Source organism: Stenella coeruleoalba, assembly GCF_951394435.1.
Source record: "Stenella coeruleoalba genome assembly, chromosome: 6".
NCBI lineage: Eukaryota > Metazoa > Chordata > Mammalia > Artiodactyla > Delphinidae > Stenella > Stenella coeruleoalba.
In genome coordinates this window covers 55406392-55425471 of record NC_137151.1, presented here as the reverse complement: position 1 = coordinate 55425471, position 19080 = coordinate 55406392, and the positions used below count along the sequence as shown (strand labels likewise).

Here is a 19080-nt window from a genome sequence, read left to right as displayed (position 1 = left end):
AGATTAGGGCTATAAAACCCCAAACCCTACAATACCATTACTATTAAAATGTTCATGATTTCTTAATAATTTCAAATAATCAGTGTTAAATTTCCCTGATTGTCTCCAAATTTTTTTCTTAAAGTTTATTCAAATTAGTATCTAAATAATATGCATATATTACAATTGATTTTAATTTTTTAGGTTTCCTCCTCCATCCTCTTGTGTCCTTTTTTTCTAATATAAATTTATTTTATTTTATTTATGTATTTTTGGCTGCGTTGGGTCTTCGTTGCTGTGCACGGACTTTCTCTAGTTGTGGTGAGCAGGGGCTACTCTTTGTTGCAGTGCACGGGCTTCTCATTTCAGTGGCTTCTTGTTGCAAAGCACGGGCTCTAGGTGCCTGGGCTTCAGTAGTTGTGGTGCAGGGACTTAGTTGCTCTGCACCATGTGGGATCTCCCCGGACCAGGGCTCGAACCCATGTCCCCGGTATTGGCAGGCGGATTCTTAACCACTGTGCCACCAGGGAAGCCCCATCCTCTTGTATTCTTATAATTTAATTTTTGAAGAAATTGTAGTGTTTATCCTTTATAGTTTCTTACAGTCTGGATTTTGCTGATTACATCCTGGTGGTGTCATTAAACATATTTTCCTATCTCTTGTATTTCCAGTAATTGGTAGTTATATCTGGAGACTTGAGCAGATTCAAGTTCAATTTATTTTGGTAAGAACACTTATTGACAGAATCTCTGCGCTTGTCTTTTTCTATTATAAATTGTGCTGCAGTGAATAGCTTTGTTCACCTATCTTTTTACACTTCGGCCAATACAGTTTTCAGGTAGATTTCTATAGGTAAGATTGCTTGGTCAAAGGATAAATCCATATGAAACTCCAAATTCCCTTCTACGGGGGGTTGCATCATTTTGTATTCCCACTAGCAACATAAGAGAGAGAACATGTTTTCCCATAGCCTCACACAGTGTTTTGTTAAATATTTGAGTTTTCGCCAACCTGATAGATGAGGAATTGCATCTTAGTATAGTTTTTAAAAAAATTTTATTTCTTCAGTTCTGTATTGAGTTATAACTCACATATAGTGAAGTACACAAATCTAAAGTGTACATATCAATGAATTTTGACATAGGTACATGTAATCAACACTTAAATTGTCCACTAATTACTGTTGTTTATATCTAAAGATGGATCATCTGGCCCAAAGGGCTTTCACGGTATTTCAGGGTACCTATTTAGGGTTTTATTATCTTGGCTCATTACAATAAACTACTTTCGAATGTATTACTTTTGCAAATTTTAATTCATCAGCATTTTGCATAAATCATCACCCACCTAAAATATTGCTTTCAAATGGCTTATTGCTCAGCAAAATGAATTGGAATCCCCTAGAAATTACTCTATTGAAAAAGATACAATTTTAAATCTTCTTGTTTGTTTAAAAACTTTATTTTTAAAAAAAATTTGGTCAAAGATAGAAGTAGAGTCAATGAGTGAATTTACAAAAAACTCAGGATGTTCTGCAAAATATTCGAAGTGTCTAGTGAAAAACTGTAGCTTTATTTTCACTTTTATAGTCTACTTAATTGGCCTTTCCCTGGGACCAAAGGCAGTAGCATTGATTTTTTTTTTAATTATAGAAATGTGTCTACATCTTTCACCAATGTGTTTTAATTTTTTTGTACAGTATGGACCAAATATGTCAAAGAAATCTAATTTTAAAAGTTGTGCCTGCTGCAACAAACTTCAGAGACTATAGATGGTAAATAGTTGGAATGAGTTTTAGGCATTCTTCAAGCAAACACAAGTGTCTGATTTTAGAAACACTACATATAAACTTTTATTTTTTCTGCGAAATAGAGAGATGGCTGTATGTTTTCCTGCAATGTCCTGTTCTGACTTATTTATTTATTTAATAAATTTATTTATTTTATTTATTTACTTGTGGCTTCATTGGGTCTTCATTGCTGTGTGTGGGCTTTCTCTAGTTGTGGCGAGCCTGGGCTACTCTTCGTTGCAGTGCGTGTGCTTCTCACTGTGGTGGCTTCTCTTGTTGCAGAGCACGGACTCTAGGCACGCGGGCTTCAGTAGTTGTGTCACATGGGCTCAGTAGTTGTGGCTTGCGGGCTCTAGAGCACAAGCCACAGGAGTTGTGGTGCAGGGACTTAGTTGCTTCACGGCATGTGGGATCTTCCTGGAGCAGGGATCGTACCCATGTCCCCTGCAATGGCAGGCGGATTCTTAACCACTGCACCACCAGGGATGTCCCTCCTGTTCTGATTTAAATGTACTTTTCTCCTAAATTTCATAATTGTAGCACTCTTAAGAAAAGATTTGCCTTTGCCTTTTTGTTTTTTGTTGTTTTTTTTTTTTGCGGTACGTGGGCCTCTCACTGCTGTGGCCTCTCCCGTCGCGGAGCACAGGCTCCGGATGCGCAGGCTCAGCAGCCATGGCTCACGGGCCCAGCCGCTCCGCGGCATGTGGGATCTTCCCGGACCGGGGCACGAACCCGTGTCCCCTGCATCGGCAGGCGGACTCTCAACCACTGCGCCACCAGGGAAGCCCCAACTTTGTGTTTTTTTAAGTAATGTTTGGGTTGTTTTGTTTTCTTATACCCCTAATTTTGAATCAGTAACCAGAACAGTGGAAAGATAAACTCAAGGTTATGGTAATCAGTGAATGACAGCTAGAAATAGCATGCATTATAGTTGTTTTAGAACTTTTCTTCTGAAGTTTTTATATCTTCAGTATTGATCTGTTAAGCCTTTCAGGGTACTAAGTATTCTAGTAACAGGGAAAATATAAAATATGCATATTTCATCAAGTTTCTGATTTCAGATTAACACTTTTATAGATGTTTAAAAGTATTAATATGAAATACACAAGTTCAGCATGTACATGTCAGTCAGAGTCTAACCACTTAAGGATTTAGAATAGAGGGGTCTTTAATGCAGGAAATGGTTACACAGGTGATAGAGCTGAGAAGCCAGAGGACTGTGAACCAACACAGGGATTAGAACAGAAGTGAGTCATTGCCTTGCCTGGGTTGGAGGGACATTTAGAAAAAGCAAGGTTGTAGTACATCCCATAGGCTGAGGTTACCCAGAGATAGTTAGAACCATAATAGAAATGTCAAGAAATGTTGGTGCAATGGAGAAGATGCAGATGCTTGTGGAGACCCCTCTGGGAGAGAGAAGGCAGGAGAAGTGAGTAATCCTTTGGCTTCTCCCTTCCTCCCTCCCTTCCTCCCTCCAATCCCCCACTACCAATGTCTCCCTTTGGCTGAACCCAGCTGGAAGGCAGCTGCTAGGGGTGTCTGAGAAACGCAGGCTGCTCTCTGATGTGGAGCAGACGAGGAAAATGGCCAAGAATGGATCTTGAGGTAAACAGACCCAGGCCTGACATATCTTATCAACACAAACCCAAAAGCATTTTTTAAAAGTCATAAAATTTGGGAAAAATTTAAATTTAGTTGAAAATTTGGGTTTCAATGCTACCTGATTTTTCACTGTTTCCTTGTTTAGTACCTTCAGATAAAGATTTGCCTGAAATTTAAAATTTAAGTTTTAATTTAAAATTTTATTTACAAAGTCATGGAGTTGAAAGATTAAAATTGTATATACAGTTCAAGGTCACATTTCTAGTAGATACTGAAGCTGAGACTAAAGCCAGGACTCCTAATAACTTATCCAATGACCTTTTCCCATCCAGTGCTGAAGGATCACATAAAACCAATCTGGGGCTTCCCTGGTGGCACAGTGGTTCAGAGTCCGCTTGCCGATGTAGGGGACACGGGTTCGTGCCCCGGTCTGGGAAGATCCCACATGGCGCGGAACGTCTAGGCCCGTGATCCATGGCCGCTGAGCCTGCGCGTCCGGAGCCTGTGCTCCGCAACGGGAGAGGCCACAACAGTGACAGGCCCGCATATCGAAAAAAAAAAAAAAACACCAATCTGAACACTGAGGTTCTATGTGATTCTGCTGTTTATGAGTTTGATGGTCTTGACCAAGTCTTTTAACCTCTCTGAACTTCACTGTCCTCATGTGTAACATAGGAATAACGATGCCTGTGATGCCTGGCAGGGAAGATGTGTAAACAGACAAGAAAATATATGGAATACTCTTGCAGATTTTCTGGGGCTAGATGAATTAAGGTGTTATTTATTGTATGTACGGAAAATAGAATTACTTCACCTTTAGAAAGGTGCTAATGTTAGAAAATGCACGAATAGAATTGAAAAAGAATAAGTATTTAACTTAGAAATTACAGATTAAACATTTTTATTGTGGAAAACACTTAAAAGACATGGAAATTGCTCCTCTTTTGTTCCTTTAAATCTAGATCAGAAAAGCAGTGCAGACTTCAAAGATATCTAAAGAGCAAACACTAATAAAGCAACACAAGCAAGTGTGGTGGCAAGAACACCAAAGGCTAAATGAAGTCAGGTAAGAACTGAGAGAAACCTCAATTAAGAACATGCAGGAATTACTGAGATGCACTTACCTAGGTAGATGTTCTGTAAATTTCCATATTTATTAAACTATTATAATCAAAATTTAAAGTTACAGTTGAATGTGAGTTAAATTAAAATCCTTTCATTTCTTCAGTTTAATTTGGAATCCAGTGAATATATTAATATGGCTTTTCCTTTCCTTAGGAAAAAAAGAAAGATAATCTTTTATGTCTGCTAATCACTTACTCTTCTGCACTCCCATTCATACATGTATTTTTTTATATTATACTTAGTATTTTGGACTATAATGTTTTGCTTACATATTTGTCTTCTTATGAAGTGATAAACTTCTCAAGGACAAGCATCCCATTATATTCATCTTTACGTAGGATACATAGAAAGAGACAGATTAAATGCTTTCAGTAAATGAACTAAGGGATTCAAGTTGAGTGATTTCTAAATGTAATGGCATCATGACTAACTTGTTCAGTTTGGATTTTTGACTTTTACTATTATTTCCAACAGTCACTTCAAGATGAGTTAAAACAAAATAATGATTTTATACTTGATCTTAAATGTAATCTTTGAGAAATAAATTTTTTTTCAAAGGTCAACCAGAAAGTGAAGGCAGATGTGTTTCCCCTCTTTTTAAGGCATATATATTAGTTTTAATGATGGTGGTATTTATAAAGTATGCTTTTTAAAATATATGCTTGTAAGCATATATTTTATATAAAAATACATAATTTTGTGGTCTCATTCTAAGCTAAATTTCCAAATACCATTAACTTCACTTTTGACATGGGTACTTTTCATATTGATAGGAGTTTCCTATTCTGGCAAGTAATTCCTAAATGTGACATAAAAGACTCATGATTGGAAATAGTTTTACATCATTACATAACTTAAAACAGAGAAAAACAAAATTATATAGACTTTGTCATTCATACTTCCACTATAGAAACAAATCAGGCCCATTTTATCCCTCAAAATGTCACCTTTTATGGAGAGAACTTTTGAGCCCATTGGAAATTTTTTTTAGATTTGCATAATTGAAATATGATAAAAACAAAAGCCATTAGGAAGTTTTAATTATTGTGCTCACTGATGCAGGCTCAAATGTAAGGATGCTGGAGAAAGTTTTTTATCTTGGCTGTTCCACACCCTTCTTACCGTGTATATACCTTGTTCTTGAGCGAGATAAAGGAGGCACATAGATTTCATTATGGAAAGTAATTCTTTTGGCTGACCTGGAATGACACAAAGGCGATGGAAATGAGGAATATTCAAGTAATAACGTTATGTCTTGAAACGTGTAAGGGTTGAAAATTGGACAAAAAAAAGAATTCCAAGATAACTTTCTGTGTTATTCTAGAATGTAGGCTAATTACAATGTGTATTCAGTGAAATTAAAAACTATTAGTGATAGGAGGAAAGTTCGAGAAATGGCTAGAAAGTTCGAGAATTTAGGGACCACCAGAAAACCAGGAGTTTAAATTCTATCAGTGTCTCTCGATCTTTAAAATCTACATTCCCTTTTAATAAAAGATGGAAAGTAAAATATTCTTACTCATCACCATAAGAGACTTCCATCTGCGAATTTCAGGTCCCCAGCAGGTAAGGGCCTCCAATGACATCTGACTTTTGCTGGGTAACTTAGTGTATGCCGTCGTATGTTAAGTACTTTACATGGTTTGTTTCATTTACAGTGACCCTACGGAGTAGGTATCATTGTTATCCCATTTTACAGATGAGAACCTTGAGGTTCAGAGGATTAAAATTATTTGCATAAGGTAAACCAGCTAGTTTTTGTGGAGGTGGTATTGAATCACTTGCCTTTAACTCCTGTGCTCGCTGACCTTGGAGCTGTGCAGCTTTTTCTTTTTTCCATAGGGTTCCATTCACATCACCTGAGATCTAAATGGTCTAGGCTTACTAGAAAAAAAAAAGGATTTGCCAAACCTTAATTCTTTAAAATCTGTTGTAAGAAAACTAGACAATTAAAATTTCAAAATATAAAATTACATTTTAAATTTATAGAATTTAATATTTAAATTTATAAAATTATATTTACTATGCTTTCCAAACTATACCCCTTGAAGACCTTGATACACTTTGCCAGGAGTGCTTTCTTCCTTGTTTCAGAGTGACTGATTTTGAAATTAAAGAGGAAGTTATTTATATTGGCCATGTGGTAAAGAATTGCAATTATTATTTTAATAAGAACTTTTGACTAATAAAGTTTGAGGGATTTATTTGTAAGCCTTACTACTTTTATTGTAGTTTCTGTTAGAAATATATGTGGTCTCTTACAATTTTATTTTTAAAGTATCACCTTTATACAGAATATATCATGGAGCTTTACCAACAACAATTAAATATTGTCTGGAAAAGTATCTTTAAAGATGAAATTGAGGTCAGTATTCATAACTGTGTGACTCAGGCCATCTGAGAATTCGCTCTGATTCATTCCTTAGCCAACAGTTGTGAGATTTCCCTCTCTGCCCTCTGTGGTACACAGCTTGGGACAGACTCTTAAAAGAGAGAGAAGCAGATCAAATAGCTAGTCTGAGGTACCAAGCTGTCTGAACTGCTGAGTTCCTTCCTTATTGGAGGGATATGGCTCTGGCCTTCAGCCTGCTCTGGTGCCCTAATTTTCTGCTGATCTCCTGGCTGTTAGTTCCACTAAGGAACTTTAACATCCTCTCTTACTCTGCCTTTCACAATCCATGCCACTTTGCTTATTGTTTGCATAAACGGCTTTTGATTCTACCAGTCTCCAGTGCCCCATGTTTTCCTTGTTCTGCCGAAATTAGTAACTAAGTGTACCCTAGAAATCCTAGGAAGCTCTGGGTAATTTTTGATGTTCTGAGGAGACTGACTGTACTACACCTAAAACTTTGGCAGCATCCTGGGAGGACGAGGACCTGTATGAAAGTAGAGTCCTGAGAGTTCAAAAATGTCCTCACCAGGCAGGTGGTTGCATTGCAACTGGGCATATCTAGGAAGTGGATTAATATATCCTCTAGGCAAACAGTCACACAAAATCTCAGGAGAATTTTTGTAGTATCATCAGATTCAGTGGTACCAGAGGACAGGCCAAGTAACAGTAGGAGGTACTTAAGTTGGCAGATCTGGATATGGAATGTTGCCTTACATTTGTCCCCTATTCAGATGTGGAGACAGTTGTCTGTGCTGCAGAGTTCTGACTTGGTGAACACCTGGGACTGAGTCTACATGTCAGTGGTGAACAGGCAGGGTTTTCCTCCCCAGAGTTACCATTTTAAGGCTCTTGAGTGCATCGCAGTTTTTATCTATATTTCCTAAATCATATTCTACAAAACAGAAATATTCTTCAAGATACTCCATGGAAAAAAAAATTTTTTTTAAATTAAAAAAAAAAAGATACTCCATGGAGAATAATGAATTTCATCATCCTAAAAATTAGGAAAATACTTCATATTTCATCCCCTTTTTGGAGAACCTCAATGTACTTTTAGCATAATCAAGTTTCTGAGAAATCCTGCACTATGGAAACTTGTCTGATTTGTTTAGTTCACCATTTCCCAGTTTTTCCTAGCATCTTATTGATGTTTCTGTTTTACAGGACACAATTTGGTAACGTTAGCCTGCATTCATAAGCTAGTCTCAGAGTTGTGTAGTACTTGCTCCTGGATTTTGTTAGGCAATTAGGACAATTAGAGAAATAGGCTGGTCTTGTCTGATGGTTCAGGGTTGTTAATCTACAAAGCCAGGATGGAGCTTACTAGAATTATTATATGCACAGTAGCAGGTTGATCTCCTGTATGAACAAAGCCACTTCTCCTGTTGGTTTTTATGTTCTGCTATGGCCTTCTAGATGCTGAAAATATAAGAGGGCTGACCTAAATGGTTTAAAGTGCTATATTTTTGTTTTTAAAAATCCATTATGAAATAACTTGTGGGTTTACTCCACTATTATGCACTTATTCTCCATATAACACTTTCAAATGTAATCTTAAAAATACCTTTGACTGGGACTTCCCTTGTGGTGCAGTGGTTGAGAATCCGCCAGCCAGTGCAGGGGACACGGGTTTGAGCCCTGCTCCAGGAAGATCCTACATGCCACGGAGCAACTAAGCCCGTGTGCCACAACTACTGAGCCTGCGCTCTACAGCCTGAGAGCCACAACTACTGAGCCTGCATGCCACAACTACTGAAGCCCACGTGCCTAGAGCCCGTGCTCTGCAACAAGAGAAGCCACCACAATGAGAAGCCCGCGCACCGCAATGAAGAGTAGCCCCCACTCGCCACAACTAGAGAAAGCCCGCGTGCAGCAACGAAGACCCAACACAGCCAAAAATAAAATATATAAAATTAAAAAAAAATACCTTTGACTAAGACCACATGCTAGAAAAATAGACAGTAAGTGTCATCTACAATAGGACCCCTCCTTTATATATACAAACAAAACACTGTCCCACATTTGTGAATTGGCTTAGAAGATGATGGCACATATGTAATATAAAATACTCTGCAGCCACTAAAATAAATGGTAATTATGAAAATTATTTAGAAATATCTTAAAGTAAGTTAAAAAAGAAAAACCCGAATATAAAATGGTAAATATGCCATAATTACAACTAGTTAAAATATCCATGCATGTAGACAAGGGTTAGAAACTTATAGGCAAAAATAAAAATAATCATCGTATTAGTGTGTTAATTGTTGCTATTTTCTTATTTTATACCATTTAAAATATTGTATCTTAACAGTCATAATAAATCAAAACTCTTTTTATGATTTTATTAAACCTGCCATAAATAAGGGATAGACTGCAATATTTTTAGATGTCCATTTAGAGCTGGTTATAGTTTTACTCTAAAATGACTATATTTAAATAATATAGTAAAAGATTATTGAGATTTATTATGTTTTTGGTGTATAAAAATATATACTTTTACTCCCATTTCCCTAGGTCAGGACCTCCTCATCTCTGAACTTTTTAAATAACCTCCTTGTTGATCCAGGTTTGCCTGATCCCCTCCTCTTCATCTTCCACTTTTATTCTTCACCCTCCTTCTAGCCCATCCTCCATCTTGCTGCCTTGGAAATCTTTCCAAAACACAGATCTGAGCTGGCATGGTCAGTTTAATATCCCTCAGCAGCTTCCCAGTGCCCGGAGCTCTCTCCACCCGAAATAGTGCCAGGATGTACCCCGTCCTTGCCTTGCTCACACTGTTACTTCTCCTGGAGTATTCACTTATCTCAGTGTCCTGGCAAGTACCTAATCCATGTTAGGAATTTAGTATGTGGTCTGAATTAGTGAACAGGTGAATAAAACCACATTAGATTGAGTGTTTCTACTGTTATTTTTTAAACCTATATATATGTTTATGATTGTAAAAGAATTGATTGAGATAATGTCTATTTCAGATGTAAACTGGAATCTGAAATAAAATCCTTACTCAATGAAGAGAACATTGGAAATGAATGTCTTTCTGACCTTATGAATTTTGGTAGGTTTTTTTTTCTTTTTTGGTTCCACATTTAAAGGGGAGCTTTGTTTTGAAGATGAAAGTGGGCCACACACTTCATGTTCTTTTAATATTGCTGTTTGCTTTTTTCTAAAGGAATCCAAAAATAATCTGCATCTAAAGACCTGTTCTTGAAGAAACTTAAAATAATAATGTGTTGCTTTGATTTAATTTTGTTTCACCATAGAACAAGAGTTATCAGAACAATGGTGCACATATCTTAAAAATGTAATAAATCCTCTTCAGCAATTGAGAGCAGATCTAAAATACAGACAGCATCACATTTCACAGCATTCACACTCGCACAGTGAATCCAACTCTGTGAAAGTACTGGAAGAGGTCAGTATATTTCCTTTACTTTTTTTTTTTTTTTTGCGGTTCACGGGCCTCTCACTGTTGTGGCCTCTCACTGTTGTGGCCTCCCCGTTGCGGAGCACAGGCTCCGGACGCGCAGGCTCAGCGGCCATGGCTCACAGGCCCAGCCGCTCCGCGGCATGTGGGATCTTCCCGGACCGGGGCACGAACCCGTGTCCCCTGCATCGGCAGGCGGACTCTCAACCACTGCACCACCAGGGAAGCCCTCCTTTACTTTTAATAATGTAATTTATTTTTATCCCAATTAGAAGAGTTGGAGATAAGAAACATGTACGCCTTATGTATATAAATAGAAGGTATAGCAAATTCTATCTACTCGGTATCTTAAACATATCCCTGAATCTGTCCAAACATGCTAATTTCTCCCCGAGAATGTTTCAATGACCTCGTAACTGGCCTACCCGCTTTCATTCTTGCCCCTCCTTCCAGGGTATTCTGAAATCCTATCATAGAGGAGGGGATCAAGTTATCCGCCTGGTAAATCCCTTCAGGGCTCCTGCCGGCCCACAATTCCTCCTGCGATAGGGGCGGGGCGGGTGCGCAGCCGTTAACTGTTATCGAGAGATCGTTAGCGCGAAACCGTTAGCGCGCGACCACGAGCGAGTGACCCTTAGCGCTGCGGTTGGAGGTCCCGCTCCGACACCAGTCAGCTTTATGGTGGTCCTCGCGGCAGAGAATGTGGTGAGAGGCGGATCGCAGCCTTCTCCCTCGGACCCTCCAGGCCCATTGGCCATGGGCCAGCAGTGAGCTGGGGGGCGCCCCGGGACAGCTGTCGTCTGCGGAGCTCCAGAGCCCCTGCCACGGCCGCTCACTGGCCGGGCCCAGGCCTTGAAGCAGCCGCAAACCTCCTCCATTCCCACCTCTGAGACGTAATGGCGGCAGCGGTCTCCGTCGTCGCAGTCCGTGGGTCCCGGCCCTGTTTGGGCGACCTGAGGGCAGGCTGGGCCCTGGGCGTCTTGCTCAGTGATGTCGGTTGGGCAGGGTCTGGGGACCCGGCCCTGAGGGCACTGCCCGCTGAGCTCTTTCTCCTCAGCCGGGCCTGGGCACTGGCTGGAGGACCCAGACTGGGTGCTGGACCACCGTTCCTGGGTCTGGTAAGTGGCTGCGCAGGGACCCTCTCCTCTTAGCCTGGGCCTGGACCTCGGAGGGCGAAAGTTGAGCCTTGGGACCTTGCCCTTTCCTGTAGAACAGAGAATAACATTTTGTTTTGGTGGAGGTTTACAGGAACATCATGACCTGACCATGACCTGACCTCAAGAACAAAGGATCTAAAAAAAAAAAAAGAAAACAAAGAATCTGACACCAAGAAGTTTGCAACAACTAACCACACCCCTCTCTCACCTTTCCTGTAACAGGGCTTTGCTGAAAGCTTTCGGGGAGTTTGGGTTTTTTTAAGGCACGAGCCACCTGTCGCGTGGCATGGCCCTGCGATAAACCTTTCTTTGCGCCAAACTCTGACATTTTGGTATTGTTTGGCCTCGCTGTACGTCGAGCACACGGTAACACTCCCTGTACATTTCCCTATCCGCCTCCTTTAGTCTCACCTCCTACGTGACAACCTCTTTTTCCTACTAGACCTTGTCCCACCGACGCTGGCCTTCTTCCTATTCCTCACATAAGCCAGACTCCTTCCTGTCTTGAGGCCTTTGCACTGTTTCTTCTGTCCTACTCATGGCCCTTTTTGTCTTTTAGGTCTTAGCTTAAATGTCCTCTCCTCCGAGAGGCATGAGAGAAGACCCAGTCACTCCCTATTACCTCAGTCAGTTTTTACCTCACTTACCTCTTCCTGATATTTTCTTACTTACGTTTTATGAGTTTAAGACTATCTTCCCTGACTAGAGCATAAGTTCCATTATCATAGCTGCCCTAGATGTAGGCTTTTAGGTGATTTTTCTTTATTTTTCAGTTAGTCTGTAGTATTCTCATATTGCTTTCATAAATAATAATTTAAAATAAACATTAAAAATCCATGTCCAACTGGGGATTGGAGGCAAGGATGCAAGGAAAGGAGTGGGTGATTAAAGCAGAGGCAATCTGGAACGCTTTCTGCTTCATCACAAACAAAATCCAAATGTGAGTGCAGAGTGGTTGTGACTGAGCCCATTTTGGGTTACGTGTCTAGAAGCTCCTTTAAGGCTCCTTTGTCTGATGGGCACTGCTTGGCTATGGCATCTCTTGAACCCTCTTCCATGGGTCCTCAAAGGGACTTTCCCTTATCTAATTTGTCATCATTTAATGGCTTTTGAGAAAAATTCCTGTGACTTTAAATATAAATATTGGATAAATCAATAATTTGCATACCACTTGTTCTAAATGTCCTATAGGTTGACTTCGTGAAGAAACAATTGAAAGCCGTCTATGAAAGACTTAGGCTAGAGCAACAGAAAATAGAAAATTATCTTTCAGACTGGAGTTTGAAAGTAAGTGCGATATAGGTAGTAATTTATCAATTTGTCATTTACATTAAATAAAATAATCATACAATTTTTTTTCAGACACTTGATCATTCTTCAGAAGAAAGAAGTAACCTGCTTAGTGAAATGCCCGTGGAATTAGAAACTTTGGAATGTCCATACCCTGACTTGAAGTTTTCAATCCTTAATGAATTCTGTAACTTTACAGAGAAATATCAAAAGAAACTTCAAGATTTTGATATGCAGTTAGAAGATATATACAGGTAATAAAACTACTTGAATTATCTAGATTTTTGCCACCAAATTTTAACTTTTTTCGGGGTCACTATACTTCCTGTTTACTGTTTTCATAGATACTTTGTGACTGGAATATGACTATCAATAAATGTTTAGATTTACTATTTGTTGAATAGAGAGGTTTTTTTTTTCCTCCAAAATAATTTCCTTGAAATAATGGTTTTAAAGATTTTTATAAGGTTGAAACTTGATGAAAATATCCCTCTTATTTATCTCTTTACTACACAGGTAAGAAATAGTTTTCAAACATGAATTTTTGATAACTATGAATTTTTATTTCAAGATGTGAAGCTCTTCTTCAATGGAAATTTACAAATCAGTACTAAAAATTGATTACAATGGAAAATATACCCATGGAATTATGTTACTTGTAATCTACTGTGATTTTGCCCTATTGTGAACACAAAGTATGTTTTATAAATTTTTTTTTTAGAAATTGAAGTTTAAAAAAGTGCATTTGCAATATTGTGTTATTTTCATGTATACAGCAAAGTAACTCAGTTATATATATACATATTTTTTCAGATTATCTTCCATAATAGGTTGTTATAAGATATTGAATATAGTTCTCTGTGCTATACTGTAAATCCTTGTTGCTTATCTATTTTATGTATAATAGTTTATATGAGTTAATCCCAAACTCCTAATTTTTCCCTCCCTGTCCCTCCCTTTCCCCTTTGGTAACCATAAGTTTGTATTCTATGTCTGTGAGTCTGTTTCTTGTTTGTATATAGATTCATTTGCATTATTTTTTAGATTCCACATATAAGTGATAGTATATAATATTCGTCTTTCTCTGTCTGATTTAATTGACTTAGTATGGTATTCTCTAGGTCCCATCCTTGTTGCTGCAAATAGCAATAAGAAAATGCACTTTCGATTGTATCCTGAGAATGACAATCCTCTTCTGAATGACAACTATAATGTTAACTGACTTAAAATTCAGTGTCAGCAGGGCCATCTTCTCTAGTGTAAATTTTATATTAAAATTCATTTAATGAACAAACCCAGAAATGCCACCCTGGGTCAGAGCAATAGTCTACTTCATGTAGTTTTCTGTATATGAAGTTTCTGGGAAACGTTTTGTAGCAAAATATGCTTTTTATTATATTGACCTCAAAAATTTCCCCGAAGAATATATACCTGAAAAGAAAGGAAAACTATTGAAGGGACACATGTATATTGCTAATGTAAATTAGCAATAGAAGTAAAAGGCTCTTCCTTTGAAATGAAAGAAGATGAATATGACAAGTATTAGTATTTCTTATATATATATATTTTAAATTAATTTATTTTAGTTTTTGGCTGCATTGGGTCTTCGTTGCTGCATGTGGGCTTTCTCTAGTTGTGGCGGGTGGTGGCTACTCTTCGTTGCGGTGCGCGGGCTTCTTATTGTGGTGGCTTCTTGTTGCGGCTCTCGGTGCATGGGCTTCATTAGTTGCGGCATGTGGGCTCAGTAGTTGTGACTCGCAGACTCTAGAGCGCAGGCTCAGTAGTTGTGACTCATGGGCTCTAGAGTGCAGGCTCAGTAGTTGTGGTGCACAGGCTTAGTTGCTCCATGATATGTGGGATCTTCCCGGACCAGGGATTGAACCTGTGTCCCCTGCACTGGCAGGCAGATTCTTAACCACTGCGCCACCAGGGAAGTCCCTAAATGGGCTGTTTTGAATAAATAGAGGTGGTGGGCATCAGAAATCTGTGGCTGGTGGGGAGTAAGGCATGTAAATGCACTGTTCTAACTAGCGCAGTGAATTATATATTCAATTGTAATATTTACTGGACTCTCATTTGCCAGTATCTGCCATTATTTTGATAAGGCCATTTCCCCTTTTGGTTCTAGTTATTAGGCCTTGTGAGAATTCACATAGATTGTATACATATATGTGTACACCTGCACAAGTGAGTGTGTGCATATTTTAAACAGGTGCCTACTGCTACAACATAAGAAGGCTGAAAGATCTAGGGGACATTTTTAAATTGTGAGAAATTTTCGTTGGGCTAAAGGCAGTGGACATCATGGTTAATCCCCAATATTTATTTTAATTCCTCCTATTTTGTAGCAGCTTGCCAGTTTGGGTTGGAATGACTCCAACCCCAGATCCAAAGGTAGACCCTGATTGGGAGTGTGCACCAGTCCATAACTTCATTCCCCCCGGTCACAACAATTAGCTCAGGGTGGTTCAAATCTAGGCAAAGCTCAGAACTTTTGTTAGATACTTGTGAGGGGTAGTGCATTTGCTTCCCTGTGGATCTACCAGGAAAGTACATGGCTGTGGTTGCTGCTGGCAGCCATCTTGTGAATGAAGGACAACAGCACGCAAGGAGAGGAGAGGGCCCAGACAGTCATGGGGAAACTGGTCTGGTACCGTGTTTGAACTGCATGGGAAGCCAACCTCACTGCTGAATTTTCAAGGGCAATTAATCCATATTAATGTCTTAAACCAGTTTGAGTATAAAATTCCTAATTTTATATAATAGTTGATTTGATTTCAAAATATCCATGACTCATGAAATTAATCTGTCAATTTAGTACAATTGCAATTGAAGAATTGTTCAACATTATTCCAAAATTTATTAGGAAGATTAAGCTTGTAAAATCACCCAAAGTGAAGAATAACTTCTTCAAAATGAAGAATAGGGTGGGGGAATGGTAAAACTTGTACAGCCAAATATAAATATATATTTTAATATCAAAGTAAATTAGGAAGTTCATATGTCTGTAGCAGATCAATGGAACAAAATAGAAATACAGAAAAAGAAAATATCTATAATAATTTAATTTATTATAAAGGTAAAATTTTTATACTGTGAGGGATTATTTATATGACAGCACTAAATAACAGGGAATTAGAAAGTTAGGTTAGATCTCTTATTCCTTATGACTCAGTAAACTCCAGGTGCATAAAATGTGAAGAAGAAAATAATCATAAAAGAATTAGATAAAAATAAAAACAAGTATTAAATAATCTTGGAGTGGAGAAGGCCTTTTAAAAACACGTTACCTGCAGTGAAAATCATAAAGAAAAAAATTAAATAAATGCAATGACATAAACATTTAATAAAATATAACGAGATGTTTCCTCAGGCAAGTATTAAATCTTTAAAGAATCAAAGGGACTTCCAGTTCTCTGTCCAGCAAGTAAGGAGCTTAGAATTTGCCACTCTGCTCTAATGAGGAGTAGAAAGCTGAACAAACTGGAAAATCAACAACTCTTCTTAACTACCTCAGAGAAGTTAGGTCACAGGGCAAACCACTGCCCACAGAGCTGGAGACACAGGTGATACAGAGAATCACAAATTACCTGAGAGGAAACTGGTTTAGCAGAAACCTTCAGGGGAACCAATGTTGGGGTAGGAACACCTGGACTATAATTGAGGAATTGCTTGAAGCTGAGTTGTGGACAACTTTGAGAGTTAAAAACTCTAGGGGGCCTTAGTTAAGGGGGATGTCAGCACACTTTTGTGAGTTTTGCCTCAAGAAGTTCTACCAGGTACCCACAGTGAATATCTGAGAAAAATCCCCTCATGCCTCTGACGAGGGAGGGGAAAATGAACCGTTTGGAAATACTCGAGCATTCTGTTCTTAACAAAGGCTGCCCTCAGGAGAAACTATTTTATTGGAGCCTAAATTGCTACAGTTTTATCAGAACCTAACCTACCTGGGGGCAGGAAAATACACAAGTCCAGCAGCGCTAGCCTTACATGTTGGGGACGGAAATACCCAACTCCAGCCATCCTGTCCCACCAAAGGGAGGGAAAACTGAGAAGGATTTGTAGAGTTCATAGTCCCCAGATTTTCGACTGTGCTGAGGGTCAGTGCCCCTAACCCTCCCCTCCCTACCCTTCTTCCATGTTGTCAGAAGGTCAACTGTATACTTGAATATACAGTGATTTATTTTTAGTTATTCATTGTAGTAGCTGAAGACTGAGGAAACAATCTTAATGTCAATAGGAACTAGTTTTGTAGATTATTGTACAACCATACAATGTATTATTTTCCAGATTAAAAACAAAAAACGATGTAGGGAATTCCCTGGTGGTACAGTGGTTAGGGCTCCACACTTTCAGTGCCGGGGGCCTGGGTTCAATCCCTGGTCGGGAAACTAAGATTGTGCAAGCCACGCAGTGTGGCCAAAAAAAAAAAAAAAAAAAGTAAATACTTAGCATTCACTGATATGGAACACTTTCCAGGGGTCAGGATTAAGGTGTGATATAAGGTTAATAAGCAAGCCTTATATACAATGTACAGTACACATTGTGTAAAACAGGAAAAAGTAAAACACATACATATACATATTTGCTTTTATATGTCTGAAAAAATATGCAGAAATTGATAACATTTGTTGCCTTTGGGAATGGAAGCTAGATGCCTGGGTCGGGGGGAATGTGAGGGAGAATTTTTATTGTAACTCCCCCCTTTTATTATACCTTTAGAATTTTGAAGCCTGTGAATATACTGTCTATCCTAAAAACAAGGAATTTTTTAAGGAAAAAAATAAGGGTAAAAAACAAATGACAAATAGGAAACGTTGGCAAATATCAGGCACAAAAGATTAAAATCTCTAACATATAAAAACACTTTGCAAAATTAATTGTTGAACAGCCAGAAGAGAAAAGGGACAAAAGAGAGGAAGAAGTGACTTATCATTCATATTTTCCACAAATATTTGTTGAGCAATTACTGGCATAAAATAAACAAAAACCCCTGTACTCATGAGGTAGGTTGGAGACACACAACGAACTATAAACACCCTAGGTAAGTAAATTATCCACGGTAGTATATTAGAAGGTGATAAGTACTATGGAACAATAGTGATTAGAGGAAAAGAGAAGTTGCTGGGATTGTGGGGGAGGGGACAGACTGCAGTGTTTTTTTGATTCTTTTTGCATGTGGACCATTTTTAAAGTCCTTATTGAATTTGTTACAATACTGCTTCTGTTTTATATGTTTTGGTTATTTGGCCACCAGGCCTGTGAGACCTTAGCACACCGACCAGGGATGGAACCCGCAACCCCCCGCATTGGAAGGTGAAGTCTTAAGCACTGGACCGCCAGGGAAGTCCCAACAGGTTGCAAATTTGAATAGAAGTTTGGGGATAGTCCTGGTTGAGGAATCGACAGTGAAGGAAAGTCATGAAGGGGGTGAGAGGGCTAGCCATGCAGAAATATGCGGTATGAGTGTTCTAGCCAGTGTTTACTGAGGTGGGCATGTTTCTGGCAAGAGGCTTGTGTGGTGGGAATAGAGTGATAGACGGGGAGAGGAGTAGAAGGTATGGTCAAAGAAGTAAGGGTGAGGGTGGGACATTTAGAGCCTGGTAGCCGTTTATAAAACTTATGATTTTACTCTGAGTGATATGGGAAGCTACTGGAAGCAGAAGTGTGAGGAAGTGTGCTAACTAGACCTAACTTACGTTTTAGCTGAATCACTTTGGCAGTTATTGTGTTTAAGATGGAGGAAAGGAGGGCCAAGAAAAGACTGAACCCTTAGAAAGTTAATTAAACCCAGGTGGGATATAAGGGTGGCCTGCATCAGGAAGTGGAGATGGTGTGAAATAGTCAGCTTCTGGACACATTTTAAAGGTAAAGCCAACAGCATCTGCTGACAGACTTAAAATAAGGTATGTGAGAAAAAGAAAACAACAGAATAGTCCAAAATTTTGTGGTTGAGCAACTGGAAGGATGAAGTTACCATCAACTGAGTTGGGGAAGATTGTAAGCAAAGCAGAGGGGGAAATCAGGCATTCAGGTTTGGACATGTTGAATTTGATGCTATCAGATGTCCAAATACAGACTTTATGAAGGCAGTCAGTTATATGAGTTTGGAGTTCAGGAGAGAAATGTGAGCTGGAGATACATGTTTGTGAGTCACCAGCATGAAATTGGATGTGATCACCAAAAGAGTGTGAAGGGACAAAGGAGAGGATCAAAGACTAGTTCCTTGTGAAGCTGCACAACTCAGATAGGATTTGCACACAGCCAGAACTCTGACTGGGACTTGAACACTCGGGCTGAGACTTTCACTCAGCCAAAACT

General features: G+C 38.9%; 1 protein-coding gene across 1 annotated transcript in view; it reads left to right on the top strand.

Annotated features, from left to right (window-relative positions):
* CCDC148 (coiled-coil domain containing 148) overlaps positions 1-19080 on the top strand; it is a gene marked incomplete at its 5' end in the record, with an annotated part of 198694 nt that overhangs the window by 32720 nt on the left and 146894 nt on the right. Inside the window, 5 exon segments of the mRNA XM_079925257.1 lie at positions 4334-4437; positions 9861-9943; positions 10149-10300; positions 12661-12756; positions 12832-13013. Coding sequence (XP_079781383.1) covers positions 4334-4437; positions 9861-9943; positions 10149-10300; positions 12661-12756; positions 12832-13013 — 617 coding nt within the window.